Source organism: Tursiops truncatus, chromosome 2 (assembly GCF_011762595.2).
Source record: "Tursiops truncatus isolate mTurTru1 chromosome 2, mTurTru1.mat.Y, whole genome shotgun sequence".
NCBI classification, from domain to species: Eukaryota; Metazoa; Chordata; class Mammalia; order Artiodactyla; family Delphinidae; genus Tursiops; species Tursiops truncatus.
In genome coordinates this window covers 5,907,546-5,930,507 of record NC_047035.1, presented here as the reverse complement: position 1 = coordinate 5,930,507, position 22,962 = coordinate 5,907,546, and the positions used below count along the sequence as shown (strand labels likewise).

Below are 22,962 nucleotides of genomic sequence, written 5' to 3'. Positions count from 1 at the left end.
GCCAGTCTGGTTAGACGGGGTCTCCCCAGGGCCCAGCCGGTGCCTGCAGGAATCTGCACACCACCGCAGTCTCTTCACAGGAGAGAGAGTCCATTAATCCCACTGTACAGATGGGCAAAGGGAGGCCCAAGGTCACAGAGCTGCCAGGTGGTTGCCACAGAGCAGCTGGGCTTGCTGCATCAGCCTAACTGCCTGCTGGGTGATGGGGGGTTCCTGGCCATGCCCACCCATCTCAGCAGAGTGCCCCACTTCCCTCAGGCTCACCCCACAAGGACCACCCAAAGCCTCAGTCCACCCAGTCTGCTTTGGACCGAGACACGGTGGAGATGGACACACAAACTTCCAGCCAAGCAGCTGCTTGTGCACTGCCACACCAGAAGGGACCCCCAGGAGAAAAGTTCCACCAGCAAAGCATTTGTGGAGCTCTGCTCCTTTAACCCACACACCAGGCCTGCCGGGATCGTCCCTCCTGGTGACACGTGGAGAAACTGAGGCTCTGACCCTGAAGGTAGTCCAAAGTCTATCGGCAGGGTCTAAACCCTCACCTGCACGAACTCCGATAGCGTCTTGCTGCAGGACAGACTGCTGTTTCTAGGAAACATAGGCCAGCCAGGGCCCTGAGCTCAGAAGTATGAACCGGAAGCAAACACTCCGGGCTGCCCAGAGCACAGGCTCCCTGGAAGAGGCTCTGGTGCGCCGTGACCTTGACCCGGACGGGACTTGATGCGTAAGCCGACCTGCCCGAGGACGCAAGCCTCTACGCCTGTGCTTCAGGTGCTAAATGCCAGCTGTCCAGATGACCGGCCAAGTGGGCGTGGCAGAAGGGACGGCCAACCTCCCCCAAGGGGCACGTGCTCCAGCAAGTTCTCACAGGCCCCTCCCCAGACCTACGCCTAGGACCAGGCAACATCAGAAGGAGCCTCTTTCGACAGATGGGAAACGGAGACCAGAGAGCAGAGGAGAAGTGAAGGCCCCACCCACACGCAACATCTCATAAGCCTCACAACCACCCCGACGAGATGGGTCTCATTCGCTCCACTGCGCAGATGTGGAAACTGACTTGTCCAAGTTGTGAAGAACGAATTCCACCCAAGACTATCTGCTTCCAAAGCCAGAGACTAGGCCAAGAACGCCTGCAAAGGGAGGGCCAACTAGCCTTCCGAACGTCCATCCTGTCCTCCTGGCCGCCTACGGATCAGGCCCCACCATGGAGCCTGCGGCCAAAAGCACAGCGACCACCATCAGCCCACCGGGCCTCTGCGAGCTCCAGGCCCGTCTCCTCCTGAGGGTCACTGGACGGCAAGGGCAAGCCCACCTGTGGCCCCGTCCTGGTAGCCCCCGGGCCCTCCCAGCACCAGCACCCTCAGACAGAGGGCGAGCCCCCCCGCAGTGCGAGGGGTGAGGGCAGGCCTGGGACCCGAGAGGCGGCTTCGGCAGCGGCCAGACGAGTGCAACGTTCCATACCTGCAATGTTCTCCTGCTTGGGGCAGATGCCTTTCGTGGGTGAGAGCAGGTGGTCATCTTCGTCGGGGGTGACCTGGATCCCGATCTCCACCGGCTCGGATACTTTCCTGAGCTCAGAGCGTGAGGAGGGCGGCGGGCTGCCCTTGTCCAGGCCTTTGTCATAGCAGCCACCCAGGCTGCCGCCACACTGCTTCTTCTTGTGCTCTATAAAAACCAGGATGTCCCCCAGGGGGAAGTTCATCTGACACTGTCCACAGGTGAGCAGGTCAGGGTCGGGGCCCCCCACCATCAGCCCCAGGCTGCTGGGCTCCTCTATCTCCAGACCCTCATCTTCCTCGAGGATGGTGGCCTCCACATGCTCAGGCTCTGCTGGAGAGAGAAAGGAGAAGGGAGGGGGGGGCAGAGAAGACAAGATGGGCTTAGGCAATCACAGGCACCCAGCGCTCATTCCAACCCTTCCCCACCAAGAGGCAGGCCCCTCCGCTGCAGGATGCTAGACGTCACCACGTCCTCCCCACAACTCCTGGAGGCAGGGGGTTCGCCATCCTGCGTGCAACAGATGGGCAAACTGAGGCTCCCGGAGCAGCGCTGCAGCTCCCAGAGGTTGTTGCTTAAGTGGTACTGATCTTACGGCTTTCTAGTTTATTTCCTGCCAATTCCGCCTCCCCTCCCCACCACCAACTCAGCATAGGGACACACACACATGACCACCCGCACATCCACACACATCTTGGTTTCACCAGAGACTGGGCCGTCTAGAGAGGTGTCTCTCAAACTCTGCAACATCTAAGAATCACCTGGGAGCTTTGAAAACCCCCGACACCCAGGCTGCACCCCAGACCAGCTACACTGAGAGCCAAACATCAATCAGTCTTTTCCTTTTTTTTTTTTGTAAGATTCCCAGGTGATTCCAATGGGCGGCCAAGTCTGAGAACCGGGAGCCAGAGCTGTCTCTCCCCGCTTAGGCTCAAGCTGCCCCCTCCCTTCCCTCCCACCTTTCATTCACGTCCTCCCCATTCATAAGAGTCCTGCTTGCATTCCTCTACCTGAGACCTGGCTGCACACCAGACAAGAAAACAGAAACCCAGACGGGCGTCCCAGGGCCAGTCCTTGCGAGAGAAAGGAACCCACGGGCTCAGAAAGCAACAAGTGAGCGTTGGTTCAAAAAGAAATATTGAAAGAAAAAAAAAGAAAAATGCAGGGAAGAGACGCTGGGAGTTGGCTGGCTGAAAGCGGGAGCCAGCTTTCCTGCCAAACACTCTGCTCCCGGTCAGCCTTCCATTGCTTTGTAGATTTCCCGACACTCACCAACTCCCCACTGTCCTTTTTTGTTTGTTGGTTTTATTGTCACTCCCAGAAAAAAGAAAAGAAAAAAAAAATAATTCTTCAGATTACAAAAGCATTTCTTGGCAGAGGACGAACCACACTTTCAACGGGCTGTACGTTTTCATATTTCTTTAGCAGCCGATATATCTCCTTTCATTCTTTTTTGTAGGGGGCACGGGACCCAACTATTTTGAAGCTAATAAATGCCTCAAAACGCAGCAACCCCCTCAGGGAAAACTGGGAGACACGGCAGCCGAAACTGTCATAAATAAGGGACGCGGACAGTGAGGTTGCATCCTTCCTCGGGGTCTGAGCAAATTCGGGGTGGAATTTTTCGAGAGCAAATGTCAGTCGTCATGTAGATAGCACAAGCGGCAGGGTCTTCAGAGAAGCAAGAGGGCGGCCAGAGGTCTGAAACCCGAGGAGGCAGGTACATTTTCTGTTGTACGGTATTTAGGAAAGGATAATGAAAACCACAGAACAGAGGGAAGAAATGGAATGGGGGAAAACACATTCCGTGGCAGTGAAGTTATTGACGGGTCAGAGCCAAAGAACAGACAATTTAAGGAAAAAATTCTGTGGCATCTTCCATCCTACATATAAATCACTGCCCTGTATTTTCTGAATACAAGCTTCTCCAGGGCCTGTGAGAGTCCCTGTGTAAGACCGGATAGACGGCACATGTAACATGTATGAACTAGGCATGCACGGGTCAGTGCACAGGTATTGCTGAGAAGGGAAGTGACAATGTGAGATCCCGCCTGTGCTTATAGAAAAGCAGACAGAACCCTCGATGAATTACACGTAGAAACGCACTGGAAATGTGACCGCACAGAAACACCCCGCAGATGAGGAAATCCGAAATCTCTCGTCTGCATACCTCTAACAGAAAGAACCTATAAGGTATGAGAAACAGTGCACAAAGGCAGCCCCAGAAACCACTAATTACACTTTAAAAAGAAATCGGGGTTTATTTTAAAAAGAGTTGGAAGACAATGCTACATGATTCATTTACCAATTTATTTTATGAAAAGACGCTTTGCTATGGTTAAAATGTAATCACAACCCTCACGCCGAACAGTGGTTCTAGGGGGGACTGGGTTCCAGGTTCCTGCGAACGGTTTGCCAGAGTGTAAAAGGTAATTAATTATTCAGTGCCTCTTTCCCCTTTAATGATCTAACATTGAGCAATACTGTTTATATTGAAAAGCTCGCACCTTTAATTACCAATTACATATACATAATTTCAGAGCCAAAGGAGAGGGCTGTGAAAACAGTTCTTTAGAAATATAAGGATGTATTGTAGGCCATTTCTAGAAAAGGAACTCTAATAAATGGGGGGAGAATGTCAAAATATTGTTTTGTTAAAAAGAGAGAGAGAGAGAGGCACAAAGGAAATGCGCTAAAATGCAAAAGAAAAAGGACAAAATGAAATTGAGAATTCAAATGAAACAGGGGTGAGTTCTGTGGAGGTACCCGGGCCCTCCTGAGCGGGCCTGGCAGCCGGCTGCCTCCATAAGGGCATTTGATAAAAATAAACAAAGACAACAGCTCATCCATCCAAATCCCAACTTGATCATCCTTTCTGAGGATGGGGAGGTGTTTTCTGCCGTCTAATTTCATCTTTGGTTTCCTTGTTTTGGTTTTGCTTGGTTTTGCTTTTCATTAACTTTTTCAGCCAAGTCCGTCCATCCGTACTCCTGGTGGGAGTTTTGGGAAGAAGCATGAATATCTCCTCTCTGTTGGGAGGTTTTAAGCTACATAATTTCAAATTTCTTTTCTCTTTTAAAAGAAACACAGACGAATTTAAAAATGAGCAAAGGTCACCTGTTCATAAGTATCCCTCCCTCGCCCCTCCATCTTTTGCTAAGGACTCTGTACCAGTACTTTTTCCTTTTTCTCCTTTTTTTTTTGTTTTGCTGTTTTGGGTAACATCTGGTATTCTTTCCTTTATTTGGCGGCCTCTGCCTTTTCACTTTCCTCACGCAGCAAGCCCTTGTGAGCCCCAGTAATTGAGTTTGAAAATAGCCGAAGCCGTTCACTGGGCTGCAGGTCTAATTTCTCCCTCCAGCCAACCAGCCTGAGCAGCCAGGCGCTGCTGGCGTCCCATCCTGCAGACGGCTCTGAACTCGGGTCTCCAGACCCCGGGTCCAGCTCACTGCCTCCTCCAAGGGCGTGCAGGAGAAAAAGAAACACAAAAAAATCCCCTTCCCCCCCTCCCCACTTGCAGTGCTGAAAGTAAAACTCCTTAGGATGACAGGGGTTTTCACCCAACTCCAATAATGGGGTTCCCTCTGCCCAGCCCCTGGCACGGGGAGCTCTGGGCTTTGACTCTTCAGGAGGCGCTTCCCAGGAAGGCAGCGACGTCACCCCGAACCCCAAAACTGTCAAATTTCTAGGCCAGAGCAGGTGGACCGAGACAGCTTGCTGAATCTCATGTTCAAGGCCTTCGGAGACACCCCCAAAGGGCTGTGGTTTCACTTCCGCTGGCAGGCGGATACCGAGCTGGGCGTGTGGGGTGCATGTGTGTGCGTGTGTGTGTCTGTGTGTGTGTCCCTTCTTAGAACCCTGTCCCTCACAGAAGAAATAAAAGGAGAAAGAACCACTTGCCCAAGCTCAGAGGAGGGCAAAGTGAGATGGGCCTGGCCCCCACCCCAGAACCTTCCTTCCTCTGACCTGTGGGCACCTCGATGGAGCCCACACAGCCTCAGAGAACCCGGCCCCTGCTGGGACAGGCACCCAGCGATGAGAAAGCACCAGAAAAGTGAAAAGCCACATACAAACGAAACAGCCTTTCAAATTCCCAGACCCTACAAACCAGTCCCTCAGGCTGCCCTGTCCGGCAAACTTCTTCAAAAAAAGAAGGCGAAGATGAGGTCTTTCCCGCGAGAGGATTTTTGCTTTCACGCAAAGCTCCCCGAGTGTCAGGCAGCCCTGGAAAATACTGCTGCCCTCACTAGTACGAGCTGAATAAAGTAGAGGGATCGCTAAAATGTTTGACTCATTAGGAGGAAAAATGAATGAATGCAGCAGACGACCTGTTTAAACGTCAGGTATCAGATTGGGGTGGGTCCTGAAATGTGACATCCGAAAGCACATGGACAAACGTGTATTCACACACACACACTTATACATTTGTTGTAATTTTCCTTTACAACAAAACCACATTTAATTCACAAGGCGAGGCCTCCTCCCAGCTGATAAATGCATTCAGAAGCAATGAAATCAGGGTTCGCAGATAATAATGGACGTTGTTGTTAAGTGGACGAGGAAGCACTTGGTCCTAAGACTCGCTCCCCCATGCTTGGCTGGGAAGGAATGTGGGCAGAAGACAGATGGAAAGACATCATTAACACCGGCCCAGCCAAGCAGCCCACAGGCCCCCGGCAGCTGCAAAGGCCTAGCGAGCCTTACCTGGTCAGTGACTGCCCTACACACACGCTGGGCTCCAAGGGCCCCGCCCACCCTGGGTCTCCCCTAACAACTGCCCCTGCACCTGCCCTTCGGGGAATTCCAGCCAAGGGGCGGGCCTCTGTCCCCAGAGCACAGCGTGTGTGCCCTGCTGCACACACAGCGCACAGGCCCGTGTCCCCTTACCCCTGCACTGATTCAAATCCAAATCGCTGTCCTTAATGGCTAAGCCACAGACCAGGAGACACCTACATAGAGTTATGGATTCAGTGATGGAGGCGTGGGTGGATAGGGGAAGGATGTGGGGAGGAGGGGTGCCAGGCTCTCAAAATCTTGGGCCACCAACGTCACAGCCGCCATCCTATTTGCACGAGTGTTTACAAGAAACGTTGAGCACCCATCCGCCTGCCGGAGCCCTGCCTCTGACTGGAGACGTTACACCTGCTTCCTACGAAGACGGAGCCTTTGCCAGCCGGCCCGTGCTCACCAGTAATCTGCAAAAGGATCTTTTCACTCTCCTCCCCGCGAACAGTCAGGGAGGGGCCAAGACCCCAGGCGACACCTAAATGCCACTGAAACGCGAACTCGACGGAGCACAACACTTTCTGAGCTTCCATCAATGTTTAATTTATTGGCTCCAAGAGAAAATAACAACCGTGTGTGGCGGGGGGAGGGGTGGATGGGAGAGAGAAGGAATCAATTCTTGGTGGAGAAAATAATCTATGACTAGATGACGCTTGAAGGCTCGACAAGACATTTATGAAGTTCTCCGCACAGAGGGAATCGCGCAGCGCCCGGCAGAGGAGTCGCAGATAAGCGGGGAGCCTCAGCTGAGCCAGGCAGTGTCCCGAGGACGTTCCTCGAGGGGCCAAGAAGGGTCAGGACGCAGTCGGATCCCTGCCTCCCGTCTGCCCACCCAACTCCCGCCTCCAAGCAAGGACCCGACCCGGGGCGGGGGGGTGCAGCCAGGCTGGTGAGAGACGGGTTCCGCAGAGAGATGAGCTCTCTCTTCCCGGACCACCTGCCCTCCAGGGAGAAGGGCTGAGGACTCCAGCCTGTTCCAGGTGTCACCCAGACCCCGAGCCTCCTTGAGACCCTCAAAGGCCACCCCCCCAGCGCCCTCAAATCCGCTGCAGGGAGGGGCACACACCAGGGCCGGCCACCACCCCTCAAGGCCCCATCTGCTCCATGCCAGACACAGCACACGCCTCAAAATGAAATGTTCAAGATTTCTGACATCTGGGCAGAGAGAAGGATGCCAGGGCACAACCTTATCTGTAACGTGGATTTCCCTTCCCGTGAAAATGACCCAGGGTCTGGCTGACCGGGCCCATCATGGGGAAGGCTTGGCGGGCATTTCAGGAAGGCGGGGATTCCTGATCCGAGGAGAGGTTTGGGGTGCAGGAAGAACCCAGCCGGTAGACTCCAGGTGGGGAGTTCTGAGGGTGTGAGGGGCACCCCCATATACATACACATATTGTCCTCCATGCCCCCGGCCTGGTTTCAGAATACTTTAGCGTGTTAAAATCAGCTCGCTGCAACACACCCTAACTTGCTCCATGGACTCAGTCCAACCTCTCCCCCCTCCCCCACTGCATCCACCTCTCCAGATCCCGCAAAACTGAGCTCCGGAGGCCGGGTCTCACACAGTCAAAAGCAGGAAAAAGAGCCCATTAAGGAGAGCAGCATTCAGGTGTATTCACAGAGCCCGTCCACTACTAAAAGGTTACTAAGAAAGAAGTCAAGTCCATGAGACCAAAGAATGGAGTGACCTATGATTTGAGAAATAAAATAGTTCTTTAAAGAAAAGAAAAAAAAAAGGAAAGGTACAGAAATACTTCTAAACACATTCAGAAGATTCCAGAAAATTGCAAACGCCTTAAATCTTCAGAGACACGACAGAGCTCACAACGATGCGACGTAAAAGCATTCTTCGGGGCCCAACGAAGAGATTTGTTTTATTTAACGCTGTGCTTTTTCAAAGGTGCTCAGCAGAAGAAAAGGGCCATCATACAGGACGCTGAGCTACAAGCCCTTAACTGGAGGAGAGTCTCTGAGGCCGACAGCAAACTAGCAAGAGTGGAAGCTGCTTTCAGCATCTCGTTTCCAAGGGAGAAATTTAAACGTGATCCTCCACCACTTTTTTAATTCTCAGCAGGGCATCCATTTCTGAGGTGCACGTTCATCACAGTAACATTGGCATTCAGCTTCCTTGAGTCATTTTCGTGTGTTGTTTTAGCATGAAGTTGTTAGAACGTTCTCAAGTGTATTTGCATTTCAGCAGTTCAATTGAAGGGGGTCATAAAAAAGTTGTGTGAAACAGAGGATTTTTTTTTTTTTTTTTTTTACTTTGAAGTTACCTAATTTTGTGTGGTCTGGGATTTCATTACAGTACCAGAGCTCAGTCTGTCTGATTCAACACCCAAGCAGATGATCAGCTGCCTCGGAAAAAGAAATAAAGAATGAATTTCTTGAATTTCAGCAACTACACAAAAGACTTGCATATGTCAAAATGCCGGACGAGAGTCCCCGTGAATGTGGCACCATTAATCAAAGCGCAATCTGGTGTCACTTTTGCCAGTAAAAACGATGCTGTTCCCCTCACCCCGCTCGCAGGCTCGTGCAGAAGACACACGAAGTGTGTCCCTCTGCTTTTCATGTGTCTCCAAATAGCCTGCTCTCGGCACTTTTTATACTCGCCTGGGGAAAACTACTGCTCCAGGGAGGCGGTCAACAAATGGCTTTTCTTGGGGAGGGGACGACAGCTCGGGTAGATCTCACTGAGGTTTGGCTCTCTGGGAAGGAAGGAAGATGTGTGGGATTGGGAGCAGGGGGTGGGGAAAAGGACACACAGGCCCCCAGGCCCAAGCGTGTGAGTAAATAGAGCTGGAAAGTGACGAAGCCATGCTCAGAGCAGCCGGGTGACACAGACACTCATCCCTGGTCTTCTGATGTGCCCTCTCCCCATGAAAAAAACACCCCAGCGGGCCCACAGCTAACACCGCCTGCAGATGCTTGGCCGGCATCAACAACTTGACCGTGGGCATGGTCCCCAAGGAGCATTTACTGTCCCTTGTCCTCCCAGATGTGACAACAGCATTCAACTTAGTCCAAAGTCCCTGGAGAGTTTCAGCTAACGGTAAGACCTAACTGGACAGCCAGAAGGTCCTTCCTTAAGCCATAGGAGATGGAGGAGATAGTCCCCAAAGGTCAAGGACCCCATCTTTACCCTCCCCCATATAATATTTTTCTTCACACATTGTGGTATCTGTAGTCTGTGTTTAGTTACAGCTTGTGAAACTCCCCCAAGTTCCAAGGCAAAGGACTGGGGATTTCTGAAATGAATTTTTTTAACGGTTCTCTGCAGGCCAGAGGCAACTGTCCCAGCCCAAGGCTTCGAGGTGACAGTGACGCCTCGTCTCTGAGTCGTCAAATGAGCTCGCTGCCACAATATGCTTACAGCAGGCTCGATTCAGACATTAAATGAAGTCGAGAAATCATCAGATAAATTGCTGGCCCTCTGTACTGGAGAGTGAAGGCTCCTGCTCTGCCTGATGACAGCGCTAGGCTTTTGTCTGACCTAATTTATTTCTCTTTCAGGTTAGAATAAAGCACTCCTTTCCTGTCGCCACGTTACCTCTTCTGCCCATATATTGAACTCAAGCAGAAGACTCTGGGTTAACTGTGCTGTCTGCAGATTTCTTTTTTTTTTTTTTTTTTTTTTGCGGTACGCGGGCCTCTTACTGTTGTGGCGTCTCTCCCGTTGCGGAGCACAGGCTCCGGACGCGCAGGCTCAGCGGCCATGGCTCACGGGCCCAGCCGCTCCGCGGCATGTGGGATCTTCCCGGACCGGGGCACGAACCCGTGTCCCCTGCATCGGCAGGCAGACCCTCAACCACTGCGCCACCTGGGAAGCCCTCTGCAGATTTCTTGAACTTGGAGAAGAAGACATTATAGATCCACAAATTCCGTGATCAAAAGCACACATATTCCCCAGCACGAAATTACACGGTTAGGGGAGAAATCGTGTCATTAAAAGCCATCCATTAAGGGCACCGTTTGGGGTGAAAGGTATTAGCAACGCTGGGTCTAGCAAGCACATACTCCTTCCAGACAAAGTTTTACACATTATTTGAGTTGGCATTTTATCTCTTTGGGGAATGGTGCTAGTTCACTTAGTACAGTGGGAACGTTACCTAATAAATGGAATTGAGGATCCAAGTGTTATAAAATCTGAGCTGAAAAGATTTCCACTCATCAAGCTGTTTGAGACGCATGACTCCCCAGAGCAGTGGCAGATCCCCAGGTCTGTGACATGCAACACAGGAATGGACAAAACGAGGTTCACTCTTCGCAGACCCCCTCACCCCATCAGGCATGCCTCAACGACCTAATGCAATTCAGAAAGTCAAGACCACAGACTAACCGGAGGAAACACGCCCATTCAAAGCTAACAATTGTAACTGTTTAAAAAAAAAAAATTAAAAAAAAGAAAATTGTCCCCATCTGCCTAGTGAGGGCTTGTAAATCAATGCCGATGGCTCGAAAATAGATTTCTCAAACTTATATTCTCATTTTGTCCTGCTCGACTCTCTGCAGGAAAATCAATATTACAACTTCACACTTAGGACATTTTGCAGCAACGTAAACTGCTTTCGCGGCTGATGGAAGCCGGGTCCCGGCCCCTCGCAGCGACGGCTCCACGCATGACACGGGCACCGAGCTCCCCCTAGCTGCCAAGAGGCGCCAGACGCTGCTGGGCGTTGCAGCCTTGCCATCAACTAAAAGCCAATTCAACTGAAAGTTTATTTTGGAAAGTATTTTATCACAACAAGCAACAGAGAATGCAAAGCGATCGGAGAAAGGAGATGAAAAGGAAAAAGAGAAGGCGGGTGCAAGCCGTGTTCTAAGCCCAAAGACAGTGCCAAGAGCTCGATTCTGATAAGGCGCTAGAAACCAGTGCCCTCTACAGCGGGAAACTGATCGATTGCTTTGCGCGCTCCCATCTCACCTGAGACAGATGCTAATTACTGTCCGGGGCACCCAAAATTGGCCTCCCCTTTGGTCAATGAGACCCATCTGGCCCCGCACAGTGGTCAGCAAAGCATCACATCCCAGCATCTGACTCAGCCTCCCTCCATGTTCCTAAGGCCGCCTTCACCAAAGCAACTGCATTCACTCCAGCACTTGAGAAATGACTCGTTTTCTGTTACGAAATATTTTGAAGGCCAGACAAAAATCGCCGAGGCCAAAGCACAGAGAGCCACCTCCCACCCTCAGAAAAAAAGGAAATATGCCCCCGTGCATAATTTTCAGGGAGGGAAAGACTACCCTCTAAAAATATTAGGGGTTGTTAAAATATGCTCATGGCTATTTCTTCTCTCAGGTGTGAATTACAAATGAATAAAGTCCGCCTGGCATGACACCTTGGATGAACACATTTCTATTCTCCCTTAGAATCAGAGCAGCTGACTTATATCACACTTCTAATGATATGGGGTTCCCTTCTGTGCAGAAGGGAGACAAACTTCACTCCCCCCACCAACTACCAAAAAAAAAGAGGGACCCAGGTCTTATGAAATTTATCAGAGGCCCAATTTTGAAAGATATGTGGACACCTGGAGATATACTCTACCCTGGGAAGTTAAGATAATTGTAAGCACAGCGGCCTTCAAAACACACAGCCACAGCAAAGCCTAATTTAAAAGGCAACCATGGAATTAACACACCCTAACTTCCGTGTCAAATCTGGGGTCTCTAGTAGTTCTGCAAAATCGTGAATTCATACGGAAAATTACTAACCTTCCAAGGAAACCTGTTGGTGGGTTGTCGAAAAAATCACCTTCGCTGGGTCTGTGTAATCTACCCTGGCCTTCTTATTTCCTTCGGGAAGCCTCAGAGCTCCTGCACGGCCTGGGGTTCATCTGCCTCCCCACTCACCCGGCCTGGCACAGTGGGCTCACGGCCCTTCCCTCTGCCTGGCCAGTCACTGGTCCTCATCCTACCCTGTGCACTACTGTCACTGTGTTGTTTTGTGTTTGTTTTTCTTGAAAGCTGTGTCTGTCCTCCGGTTTTAAAAGCCATATCCATCTGGGTCAAACATTTTGAAACAAACCAGAAGCCTCAGTCTTCATCCCCAGCTGTCTCCCACTCTCTCTTTTCTACCTCACTCCTCTTCTCACTGGCCCTGTCTGTAAATTTAACTAGCTCATTATGGAGCCCTTCTCCCACTTGCCAACCCCCCTGCAAGATGATCGATGCTGTTTGTGTGCTCTTCTGTTTCTCAAACCATCAGTTATACTAAGTTGCATCATCTCTAAAGAACCTGCGGCCGGCGGGCTGCCACCCAACTGAAGATGCACCACGTTTTAGGCTGTTTCTTTCACATTTGAACTAAAATGTGGACACCGGATCAGGGCTGCGGCAGCACTCATTTTGCTGGCCAGGGCTCCAGAGCACACGAGACCCACAACTCCTGCATCGTTGTGGAAAGGCACACTTGCACAGGCCCTACAGCCGAAACTGCATCCAATTCTTGCCTTTCCCCTGCCTGCACTCCCACCTTCCGGGTGACATAGGACAGACAGAAAAGCCAGCTGCTTTTGGATAATAAATAGCCTTGTCTGAAAACTGGTTGGACCACTCTCCCTGCTTAAACCCCTGCATATGCCCTGGCCTCCGTGCACTCCAGGAAGGCAGGTGGGATATCCTTTGCCCCCTGGTCTCCTCCCCACCTCTCGTCCCTGCCACTGCTCCAGGGTCAGCCGGCTTTCCCCAGCACTGCTCTGAGCAAGACTGAAACAGCCGTGAAACAAATGAAGGATGGAAGGATGTTGCACTAGGCACCCCTCGCCCCCCATGCCCAGCTGCCGCCAGTCCTCCTGGCCAGGGCTTGCTCCTGAGGTCCCAGGAACACCAGAGAGGAGAGAGCAAAAGCAAAGCGAACCTACCTGCTTCTTTCCCCCTTTACACACAACTGCAAACACTCCTGGCTCCTTCGCTGCTGCCAGCTTGGCAATGCACCCCAGACAACTCCCCCTTCCCGGACTCCCCCCCCAACTTCCCCCTCCTCAAAAACAACCCTTGCAATTATACAGAGGCTCTGTGGGGCAAATTGCCTCCTGGAGAAATTAGGCGTCTGCAAGTACAGACATTCTAACAGCCACTCCACCATCTAAACGGGGGAGGGGGGTAGAATAAGCGATTGCTAAAGGATTGGTAAAGGACGAAATGTCAACTGGCGATGAGGACCTTGATCAAACCAGGTTCAAATATGGTCGCAAAACATTTTGTTTTAAATGCAACCAGCGAGTCTCCTTTGATGTTACAATGATGAAAAATAGAAGTCCTCTTCCCTCCCTCCAGAAAGGTATCCCTCTCCCAAGGCAAGCCCACTTTAATATCTATTCCCTTCCCCCCAAAATAATAATAAATCCACAAATTCTTACTAATGTATCTGCTGTAACAAAGGAGAGATGGCAGCAGCAAATGCTCCGAGCAGATGGCGCCTATGCTGGGTTTTCAGGGGAGGGGAGAACCCCTTTATATATTTATTTATTTATTTAAATTTTTTAAAATATAACATAAATATTCGGCTCTCGGCCGCCCCGCAGCCGGTCCTCGGCGGCGGCTGGGCGCGCAGCCCTTCTCCAGCTCCGCGCCGGCAGCCCGGCCCCAGCCTGACGAGGTGCTCCAAGGACTGCAGGAACACAACCTGCCCGCTGTTTCGATGGCACCCAGAGGACGTTTTATTTCTATTGCAGTTTCAAAAAAATTAAAAAAAAAAAAAAAAAAAAAGCAAAGGCGACCCAGGCACCGCGAGAGAAAGGACCGCGGGGAAAGGTTTGCGCGCCGCGGAGCAGCGGCCCCGCGGGCTGCGGCGGGCGGGGAGCGCTGCGAGCCGACCTTCCGGGGGTGCAAGCGTGCAGGCAGCCGGGCGAGCTCCCCTGCAAACCCCGTACCTGGCCCGCTCCCGCACGCTTCTTCCCTTTGCTAAATAAACCCGACTGGGGCGCTGGAAGCTGCTGCGTCTCTGCCCCGCTGCCTGACTTTGCCCGCCCCGCCACTTGCTTGAAATCCACAGGATTTCAGCCGGTGGATTTCCACTGCGACCTGCCTTGTTTATTTAGATAGGGGAGATGAAAGATCCGAGATAGGAAGATGGGTGAGAGATTGATAGATCTCTTTCCTTTTTTCTTTTTTTCTTCCCCCCCTCCACTATTGTACAAGCACATCCCACTCCTAGCTAACAACGCTTTTTTTCCCCCCGTGGCGGGGATTTTTCACCAGCCCCCGATGCCCCCACCTTCTTTTGGAGTGGGGGAAAGAAGACAAGATCATCCCAGGAGACAGACGGAGGTGGGGAAATGGGGGTTGGGGTGCAGGAGCCCGGCAAACAGCCACGCAGCTGGATTCTTTTGCAAATAGCAAGAGGAGGGGAGAGAAAGGCGGCTGCGGAATCCTAGGACCGGCGTGGCCGGCGCCCTGCCCGGCCGGGTGCAGCGCTTGGGGGACTCGGAGCCGGCGGCCGCCCCTCGCCCCGCATCTCCCCCAGGCCCGAGCGCACCCCGCTCTCCTCCGCCCGCGCCGTCAGCGCGGACCCACGCGCTAGCCAACTTTTCCCCACTTCCCGGCTCCCCTCCCCCTCCGCTCCCCCAGCCCCCTCCCCCTCCTCTCCAAACCCCGCCACCAGCGCCGCCGCCGCCACACACGCCGCTCGGAGGGGCGAGCGTCCAGCCGGGATCCGCGCGCACACACACACCTCCTCCAGCCCGCGCGCCCCCTCCCCGGCCCGGAGCCCGCTCCGCAGGCCCCCGAGCCCGAGGCGCGTCTGAGTGCGCAGAGCCCGGACTCTCCGGGCTGCAAAGAAACTTTCCCAAGGCCCCCCGCCCCCTACCATGCTCTGGGCCGACGCTGCTGCCCCTGCGAGCCCGCGGGCCTCCCCGGCGCCCGGCCCGGCTGCGCCTGGCTCGGTGTCCCCAGCCCCGGGCGCCCGGAGCCCCATCCTCCGGCCCCTCGCGCGCACGCCGCAGACACTTACGGGTGATGAGCTCCCTCTGGGACAAGTGCTGCGGGTTGCCCTGTTTGCGGCGGGACATTGCCCCGGCATCTATTCTGGCATCGCACGGAGAGCTGCACCGATGGGGGGAGCCGGGGGAGGGGTCCGAGCCGCCGCCGCGCCGCGCCGCTGCCGCCGCCGCTGCCGCCGCCGCCGCCGCCGCCGCGCCTCCTCTGCCCGGGTTGGTGTTTTGGTTTTTTTTTTTTTCCTTCCCCTCTTGCCCTCTCTTCCTCCTCTTCTTCTTCTTTATTTTGCGCTTTCTTCTATGCTGTTTTTTGTTTTGTTTGCAAAAAAAAGAAAAAGAGAAGGAAAAAGGAAAACCTCTCGATCTAAAATAGGAGAAAGGCAAAAAAAAAAAAAATCTGCTCTTGCTTGTCGCGGACTGGCTGGTTTCTTCAAAAATATATTCTTTTCAAGGAAAAAAAAATTGCTTACACTTCTTCAAACTGCTTGGCCTCCTGGACTTGCAAATGTCTTCTTGAACTTAAACCGGATTTTGCACCGGCTCCTGACACTTTCTTTCAGGGTCTGGTAGGTGGAAAGCGCACTTCTACCAGAAGGGGGAAAAAGGAAAAAAAAAATGCAAACAAATAAAAAATAGAAGAAAAAGAAAAGAAAAAAAAGCAAAGAAAACTTGGGGACTTGTCTCGTACCCCCTCACCCCGCCCCCTCCAGAAACCCAAAGCAATGTAAAACTGCCCCGGTTCGGTTGTTTCTGGGTTTTCTGCGGGCTGCCTGTTTTTTTCTCGGAGACTGACCCTTCCGAGGCTCTGGGGGGACTCCAGGAGCGGCTCCTTCCCAGTTCACCTGGCAGGCTGGCGCCGGCCGGAGAGGCTGCCGGGTCCCCGCGAGCGCTCCCCAGCGCTCCCCTGGCGCCGCGGGCCCGAGGGGAGCTGGGCCGAGGGGCGGCTCGCCCAGTGCGCCTGGGTCGGTGCGGGCGCGGACTGGGAGCTATAGATTGCAACGTGAAGATGGCGGAGTCCGGGTTCTCTGGGAGCTCTCGGTCTCTCTATGGCTGGGGCTGCCTCTGTACAATGGGATAAAATTCAAGTTCAAGTGCGGACGTGACGTTTAATCTGCACTAGAGACAAAAAGACCCAGAGAGTCGGAGCACTGGGGGCGACTAGCGGTGGCTTTTTAACATTGTACCCTGTAAGAGAACAAGAAAGCGCACACACACACACACACACACACACACACACACACACACTCACACACTCACACACACTCACACACATATTCGCCCGTGCGCACACCCGCAGTCCAGGCCGGCCACACGTGCAGCGTTTTAGAGCGCTCCTCTCCTCCCCTTGCACTGCCAGCGCAAAACGCCTGGGGGAGGGGGGAAGGGAGGACGCTGGGCAGGATATTTTTAAATAAAAGAAAATCCTCCATCCCTCCTCCCCTCCAGGGAGCTGGACCCCGAGAGAAGAGGGGCGGAGTGCGCTGTGCGTGGAAGTAAGTTGAATCAACGCAAGTCCCCACCCACTCATCCGAAAGCTCTTGGCGGGCGGGGGGCGTGGGGATGGCTGTGAAAGAGGGTTGGGGTCGACACGGGGACTGGAGGCAGATGGTCAATTGCTTCATGTCCCTAGAAAAGTACCTTGGTTGTTTTCACTTTTGTTTTATCGAGGGGTCGGGGTTAAACTTCCAAAAAGTGTCTCCATATAAATCCTGATATTCCAAACTCGGCGAGAGCGGAGCGGACAAAATAAAAGATGCTAAGAGCAGAGAATTAAGGGCACATTTGGGGGAGGGGAAACGTGAGACCTTGTCTGAGTCGCATTCCGGAAGGAATGTTCACCCCAATCTGTGCGCTCCCTCCACCTCATCCCATTAACTCCTTGCGGTGTACACGGACACCCCGGCCCCAACGTCGAGATCTGTGGGAAGCGTGGGGGTGAAGGGCAGGGCTGCTCCACGTGGGAGAGGTTCTCGTACCTGCTGACCCAGAAATAGGTGTGGCCGGATCTCTGGACCCACTCGTGTGGGTGACCCCCTCAGGTCCCCCAGTTCCCTCCCACCCCCTGACAATTACTGCAGCCTAGAAGTAACGCCCCCCTCCCCCAGGGCTCCTCCGCCCAGGGCAGGACTGGAAATCGCCCGTCAGACTGGGAAGGACACAGCTGCCTTGTCAGCCGTTTGATCTGCAGCCGGCGAGGACAAGAGGAGTTGTGGGCGCCTGTCCGTGGCCCGGGGACAAGGCCAGGCCGCAGTCCGCGTGGACCTCCACCCCCACTCCAACCTCCTCGTCCCTCCCCAGGCCGCAGCCAACTTCATCTATTTCGCGACTTGCCCTCCCGGCTGGGCGTGCCACGCGGCCGGCCCCCTCACCGTTCCCAGGGCATCTCGGGTCTGGGCCGGGAGGCGGCGAGGGCGGGTCCGGGCCTGGCTCCGGACTGGGCTTCGCGGGCGAGCCCAGCTGCACCCACCCCACCCCGCCCCCAGGCCGGGCCCTGGCGGCCTCACCGGAGCGAAAGGCTGGGCCGTGACGCCTCCGGGAGCGCCGCCTCCCTCAGGGCCTTTTCCTCTGGGGAGGATACGGGGGTGGGGGCGTTCGCCCCCAAGGTCGTGGGTCGGGCGACGGCACCAACAACTTAACAGAGCGCAGCGCCCATTGGCGAGGACAGAAAAACCTCTCAGCCCAAGCCACCCCCACCTAAAAACTAATAACAATAAAATGTGCCCTAGCGTGCAGCTCTGCGGACCGGGCGGCAGGGTCGGCGGACGAGCGGGTGGAGACTGGGCGGAGGGGGCGGCGTGGGGGGCGAAGGGGCGCGGGGGGCGAGCCAGTCCGCACTAGCTACCCACCCGGGGCTGCGCGCTGCAGCCCATCACCCACCACCTACACCCCACCTCCACGTGGTCCAAAGTCTGGAAGCACCTCCTCCCATGCAGCCCTACCACGAAAATCTTTCCAGGAAAGTGGCCTAAGTAAGAAAAAAATGCCCACACGCACCTTAAATAAACTTCTTAAGAAAACCATAAACCGGCCATCCCAACTTGCCCACATTCTTAAATTTGGGAGAGCTCTCTGAGCACTGGTGGTGTGAAGTCCAGAGAGGGACAGTGCTTTGCCCAAGGTCACACAGCGCACGGGGGCAGGTCTGGACTCAAATCGCCGCGGCTGGCCTGCCTCCCCGCGCCGCCGGCGCTCCGGCGCCCGAAATCCCAGCACGCGACCCTCACCCTCCCGGGGCCGATTACAAGGATGGGGGGCCCGGTCTGTGGCCTGGGGGAATGGGGCAGCCCCCTCCTAGGAAGGAGGCCCCTCCGCGGACTGTGCAGGGTGCCCGGGGGCCCCGGCTGCAGCTGCCTAATCGCGCGCGCTCGGGCGGCTGGGTCCAGGGATGGGGCACCCCCGCCCCACCCCCAGCAGGAAGTAGCGGGCAGGGGGCGGCGCGGGCCGCGACTGACCCGGGGAGCACTTCCTCATTGGCCCCACGCTGCCCCGACGGCGGGAAGAGGGACGCGCGGGCGGGCCGGCGCAGGGCTGGACACGCCGCAGCCCGCCGGCGCGCTCCACCTCGCGGCGGCCAGGGAGAGGCTGCCCTGCCCCTGCCCAGCCCTGTGCTGGCCCCTTCGCCCTCCTCCCCCTCCTCCTACTTCTCCTCCTCTCGGGAGAGGCGGCCGGGCGCACGCAGCGAGCGATCCCAGCTGCCGCTCCAGTCTCCTTTTTTTCCCTCTGCCCGTCTGGCACGGGCATCATTAGCGCTGAAAGCTGTTAATGTCTGGTCTCACAGCTCCCCCTTTAGTCTTGCTATGCTCCCTGTCTCGCGTTCCAAGTAGGATCAATAGCTGCCTCTCCGCCGACCTTGACCTCTCCCTCGACCCCGCCCGGCTACGGCAGCTGGCCCCCAGTTTCCCCACTCTCTCGATGCCCAGACAACAGGCGGGCGGAGCGAAAGTGGGGTGGCGGAGCTCGGGTCACAGCCCCGTCCCTACCTCGTCCTCAGGACCCCTGGCAGGCAGGGGATCCAAGACCCTTCTGAGAAGGTTACTACACACACACAGACACACACACACACACAGACACACACACACACACACACACACACACCACTCCCTGACCTACCAAGCCTTTGTTTAGAGTAAAAGTCATTCCCATCCCCAAAATGGGGGGGTGGGGGGGGAGGCAGGTGCTTAACATATGAAAATATAAATGGGAAATTGCAAGTACAAATGTGGTCCTAAAGTAATACCACAATCCTTCCGACTCTTTTCTTCAGAACGTGCTGTAGACCTACTGTGTGCTCCGCCCAGAGCTGGGGCTTTGTGCAGACTGCAATCAGACAGAAAGAAATGCCACATTTTCTGCACCATATTTCAAAAAAAAGGAGAGGTCAGAAAGCTTTTTGAACTCACAAATATTTCTAGCTTCACAGTGCGTTCCAGCAGATAATCCTTAATATTTTTCAGTTTCTTTAAATTTCTTTATTGAGGACTAGTTCGGAAATCATAAATCATTTATCAAATCAGAGCGTCTTTTTACTAACCTTGTGTGGGGCTCTGATTCCCAGTGTGTGCTGCGTGGACCACGCCATGCAATGGGGGCAGATTAAACAGTCACGTGACCCCCTAGCCGAGCTTCTTGTTTAAAATTTTTTGAACGATTCTCAGTGCTTAACTCTTAGCTAAGGTGGGGCTCTATTCGAGATTCTGCAATGTTATCTTTGCCTTCTGAGCTGTTATATTTTATATTATGTCTTTACAGAAAATTGGAACGAATCGAGATGTGTAGTGTCAGTAAAAATGGGAACTCAATATTTCTGCAGAAAGAAAATCGTCGTTTCATTTGTTTGTTTGGTTTTTAAACACGGATCCACCCTCTAAAATGTAGTCAGATAACTTTGTAGCAATATAAAAACTCAACAACATATCTTATCAAATTACCTTGGGCTTCATTTCTGATGCTTTAAAAAAGAAAAAAATCCAGGCAAAGAGAAGGCAGATCTTTTCGTATTCACAGGTGTAGGGCAAACTCAGAGGCAAACTGTGTCTGCTGATTTCTATTCCTTGGAGTCTATAAACGCTATTGACTGCGAAGATGAGGATAAATAAAACACATCGATCTGATCAGTGGATTGACTTGTTTTAACTTTCGAAGAAACTGCAATGGAAGTCCTATGCAAGTCATATTTGTGTACATATTAATAAGGTTCCCAAGATGGCCTTTATCTCCTTCTTTACTGTTCCAGAATCTCTAGGAGCTATCAAATCCCAAAGCCTAAAAAGACAAAAGAGGCAGTTTAAGCTTCCTGGCATATCTTCTAGAATTATTTTATGTCATGTCTGAAAATTACAGCAAATTTCTAGGAGCCATAGCTCTCAATTAAGGCTTTGCTAGATTTGGAGAAGTTTTTTGCATTGTCACCTTACAGCAGAGACAGGCCCACAAAACTTGCCTTCCAACAAGTGTGAGGTTGATTCTTTCCATGCACTGAATTTAGCAACATTGCTTTTGTTAAAACGTGGCTTAATTTGCGCCTTATTTGTTTCTGCAGTGATACCTGGGCTCGATACAGTGGTAGATTTCGGACTACGGGAAGCATGGAAGCTCTAGGAAATTGAGGCATCCCTGCCTGCAGGCTTTATAGCTGCAGCCTGCAAGGGGTTAAACCAAAGTCACTGTTCCTGATTCATGTATTATTTTCCTTAAAAAATACTTACCCAGCTCTCCGTATATGAAAAAGACTTACGCCCACATTGAATGTTCCTAGCTCTGTCCCTGTCATCAGAAATGATATTGAATGGCTCAGTACTAGGGGATCTGGAACTATTTCTACAGCTTTCTCACCTCATTTGGAATTTTCTTGCCTTGCTAATTTTAATTCTTTAGTTGAGTCATCAATTCAAATTTGGTAGGGATTGGCATCACCCAGTTGGTCGACTTGGTAGAAACATTGTTCACGAAGATGATCAAACCGCACCAATCCCACCCCCCCCCCCACATACACAGAGATCAGAGTGGCTGTGGGGAGTGTGGTGTGTGAGTGTGTGTGTGTGTGTGTGTGTGCTGTACAAAAAGGGTCTCTCTGCTGCTTTCCGTCCTGTCACCAAGTCTCCAAATTGTATATCTGAACATGCAAAACGCACACACAGACACCAGTTTGAATTCAGTGGGCTAGTGACCGTCAATCTACCCTATTTAGAGCACAGACAGGGAAGAGAAAGAGAGTTAAAATGGTTCATTTGGGGAAAGAACTGGGATTCAGAAGGGAATTTTCTGTTCCAACTCTGGCTGTCAGCGGCTGTCGTCAGACCTGGCGCTACAATGAGGTGTCTTGGTGATAAGAAACGGGGAGGCGCCGAGGAGGGAGGCAATAATGATCACCTTCTTAACAAGGGTTTTATGAAGCTGTGAGGATTAATTAGTTTGTATCCTTAAGCAGTTTGAGAAAGAGGAAGTTTCAGTAAATGCTAAGCTGGAGTTGTAGACATCTCTGACTGACTCAGTTGTGAGCTCTGCGCCCCTCCCCCCTCCCCCCACCCAACAATGTAGGCTCTGAATGCTCCTGTCTGTGCTGTGATGCTCTACAAAGGAAGCGGTGAAAAAGGGAAGTAAGGGGGAAGCACTCAATTAGGGAGGAGCAGAGGAGAGAGAGGCATGAGTCAGGCGAGCATCCCTCTGAAAGGCAAAGGCACCGTTAATGAGGATGCTGCAAGGGGTCACTTACCAAAAAAATAAAACTGAAAACCGGCCAACACCTTGTTTTCAGATATGCCTTCCAGAGCTGGAAAAGACAAGGGAATCTGGGAGAGCTCATCGGCTGTTTCATAGTTTTAGAAAGACCCACAGTACGCTTTCAAGTGAATTCAACAAAGGTAGTTTGTATCCTAGAAAACACTTAAGGGCCATTCCCTCTATTCAATAGCGGAGCGTTAAGGTTGCAAACTGACAAATAAACAACCTCTACGACACAAAGTTTGAACTGCAGGTGCATTATTGGAGGTGGAATAATATATCTACAGTACGTGGAAGTTATCAAAGTTCTCCCATTGTGCGCATTCTAAAACATTGCATCTGCTTGAAGACGCAATTTACGGGGCTCAACTTACAAGGCAGACAATTTGCTGCAACAAAAGATAATTAATGCTGTAGAGGGAAGATTGAGACGCTGGATTGCTGTGCATTCTGGTATTAGTTTAAGCTGGGTCCTTTAAAAACATGGTTTCAGTGTGATTTTAAGCCTTTGGAATCGTTGAAACAACAATGGCTTCTAAAATATGGATGTGGCAAATAATGTTTCCGATTTGAACTTGCAACAAAGCCCCTCTCTCTCTCTCTCCCTCTCTCTCTCTCTCTCTCTCTCTCTCTCTCTCTCTCTCTCTCTCTCCCTCTGTCTCTCTTTCTCTCCCATATGTGTCCTGAAATGGAACACTGCACAGGAGCAAAGACACCCACCTTTGACCTGTGTCCAATGGTCCACCATCTACACAGGGCAGATCTATGGTCGATTTTTTCACATCTGAATTTGGACTTCCAGATTCCAACCCATGGATTCATCAACTGCTGAGATTTAGCACAGGCGTCTGCAGTTTCATTATTTGTATCTGATTAACAGGAACAATTAGAGAACTGAAGAGTGAGGACGCCTGTTTGGGGACCGTTTCGGTATTGTACCCAGACCACACATTCCAGCTGGGAAGGAACACAGTAATGGAGAAAGCATTAGTGCATTTAACGCTCGGCATCGTGTTTG

General features: G+C 52.6%; 1 protein-coding gene across 9 annotated transcripts in view; it reads right to left on the bottom strand.

The window, feature by feature from the left end:
- Window positions 1–17,251, bottom strand: part of BCL11B (BCL11 transcription factor B) — a 93,571-nt gene extending 76,320 nt beyond the window's left edge. For 2 of the 9 annotated variants that reach the window (XM_033850641.2, XM_033850643.2), the window contains exons 1-2: window positions 15,242–17,248; window positions 1,465–1,830 (exon numbers count right to left, since the gene is read on the bottom strand). In XM_033850641.2, coding sequence (XP_033706532.1) covers window positions 1,465–1,830; window positions 15,242–15,299 — 424 coding nt within the window. In that variant the 5' untranslated portion in view covers window positions 15,300–17,248. Of the gene's footprint in view, window positions 1–1,464; window positions 1,834–15,241 lie in introns of all 9 variants that reach the window. The other 7 variants (XM_073800070.1, XM_073800071.1, XM_073800067.1 and 4 more) reach the window with 6 other exon arrangements.
- Between the last annotated feature and the right edge of the window lie 5,711 nt (window positions 17,252–22,962).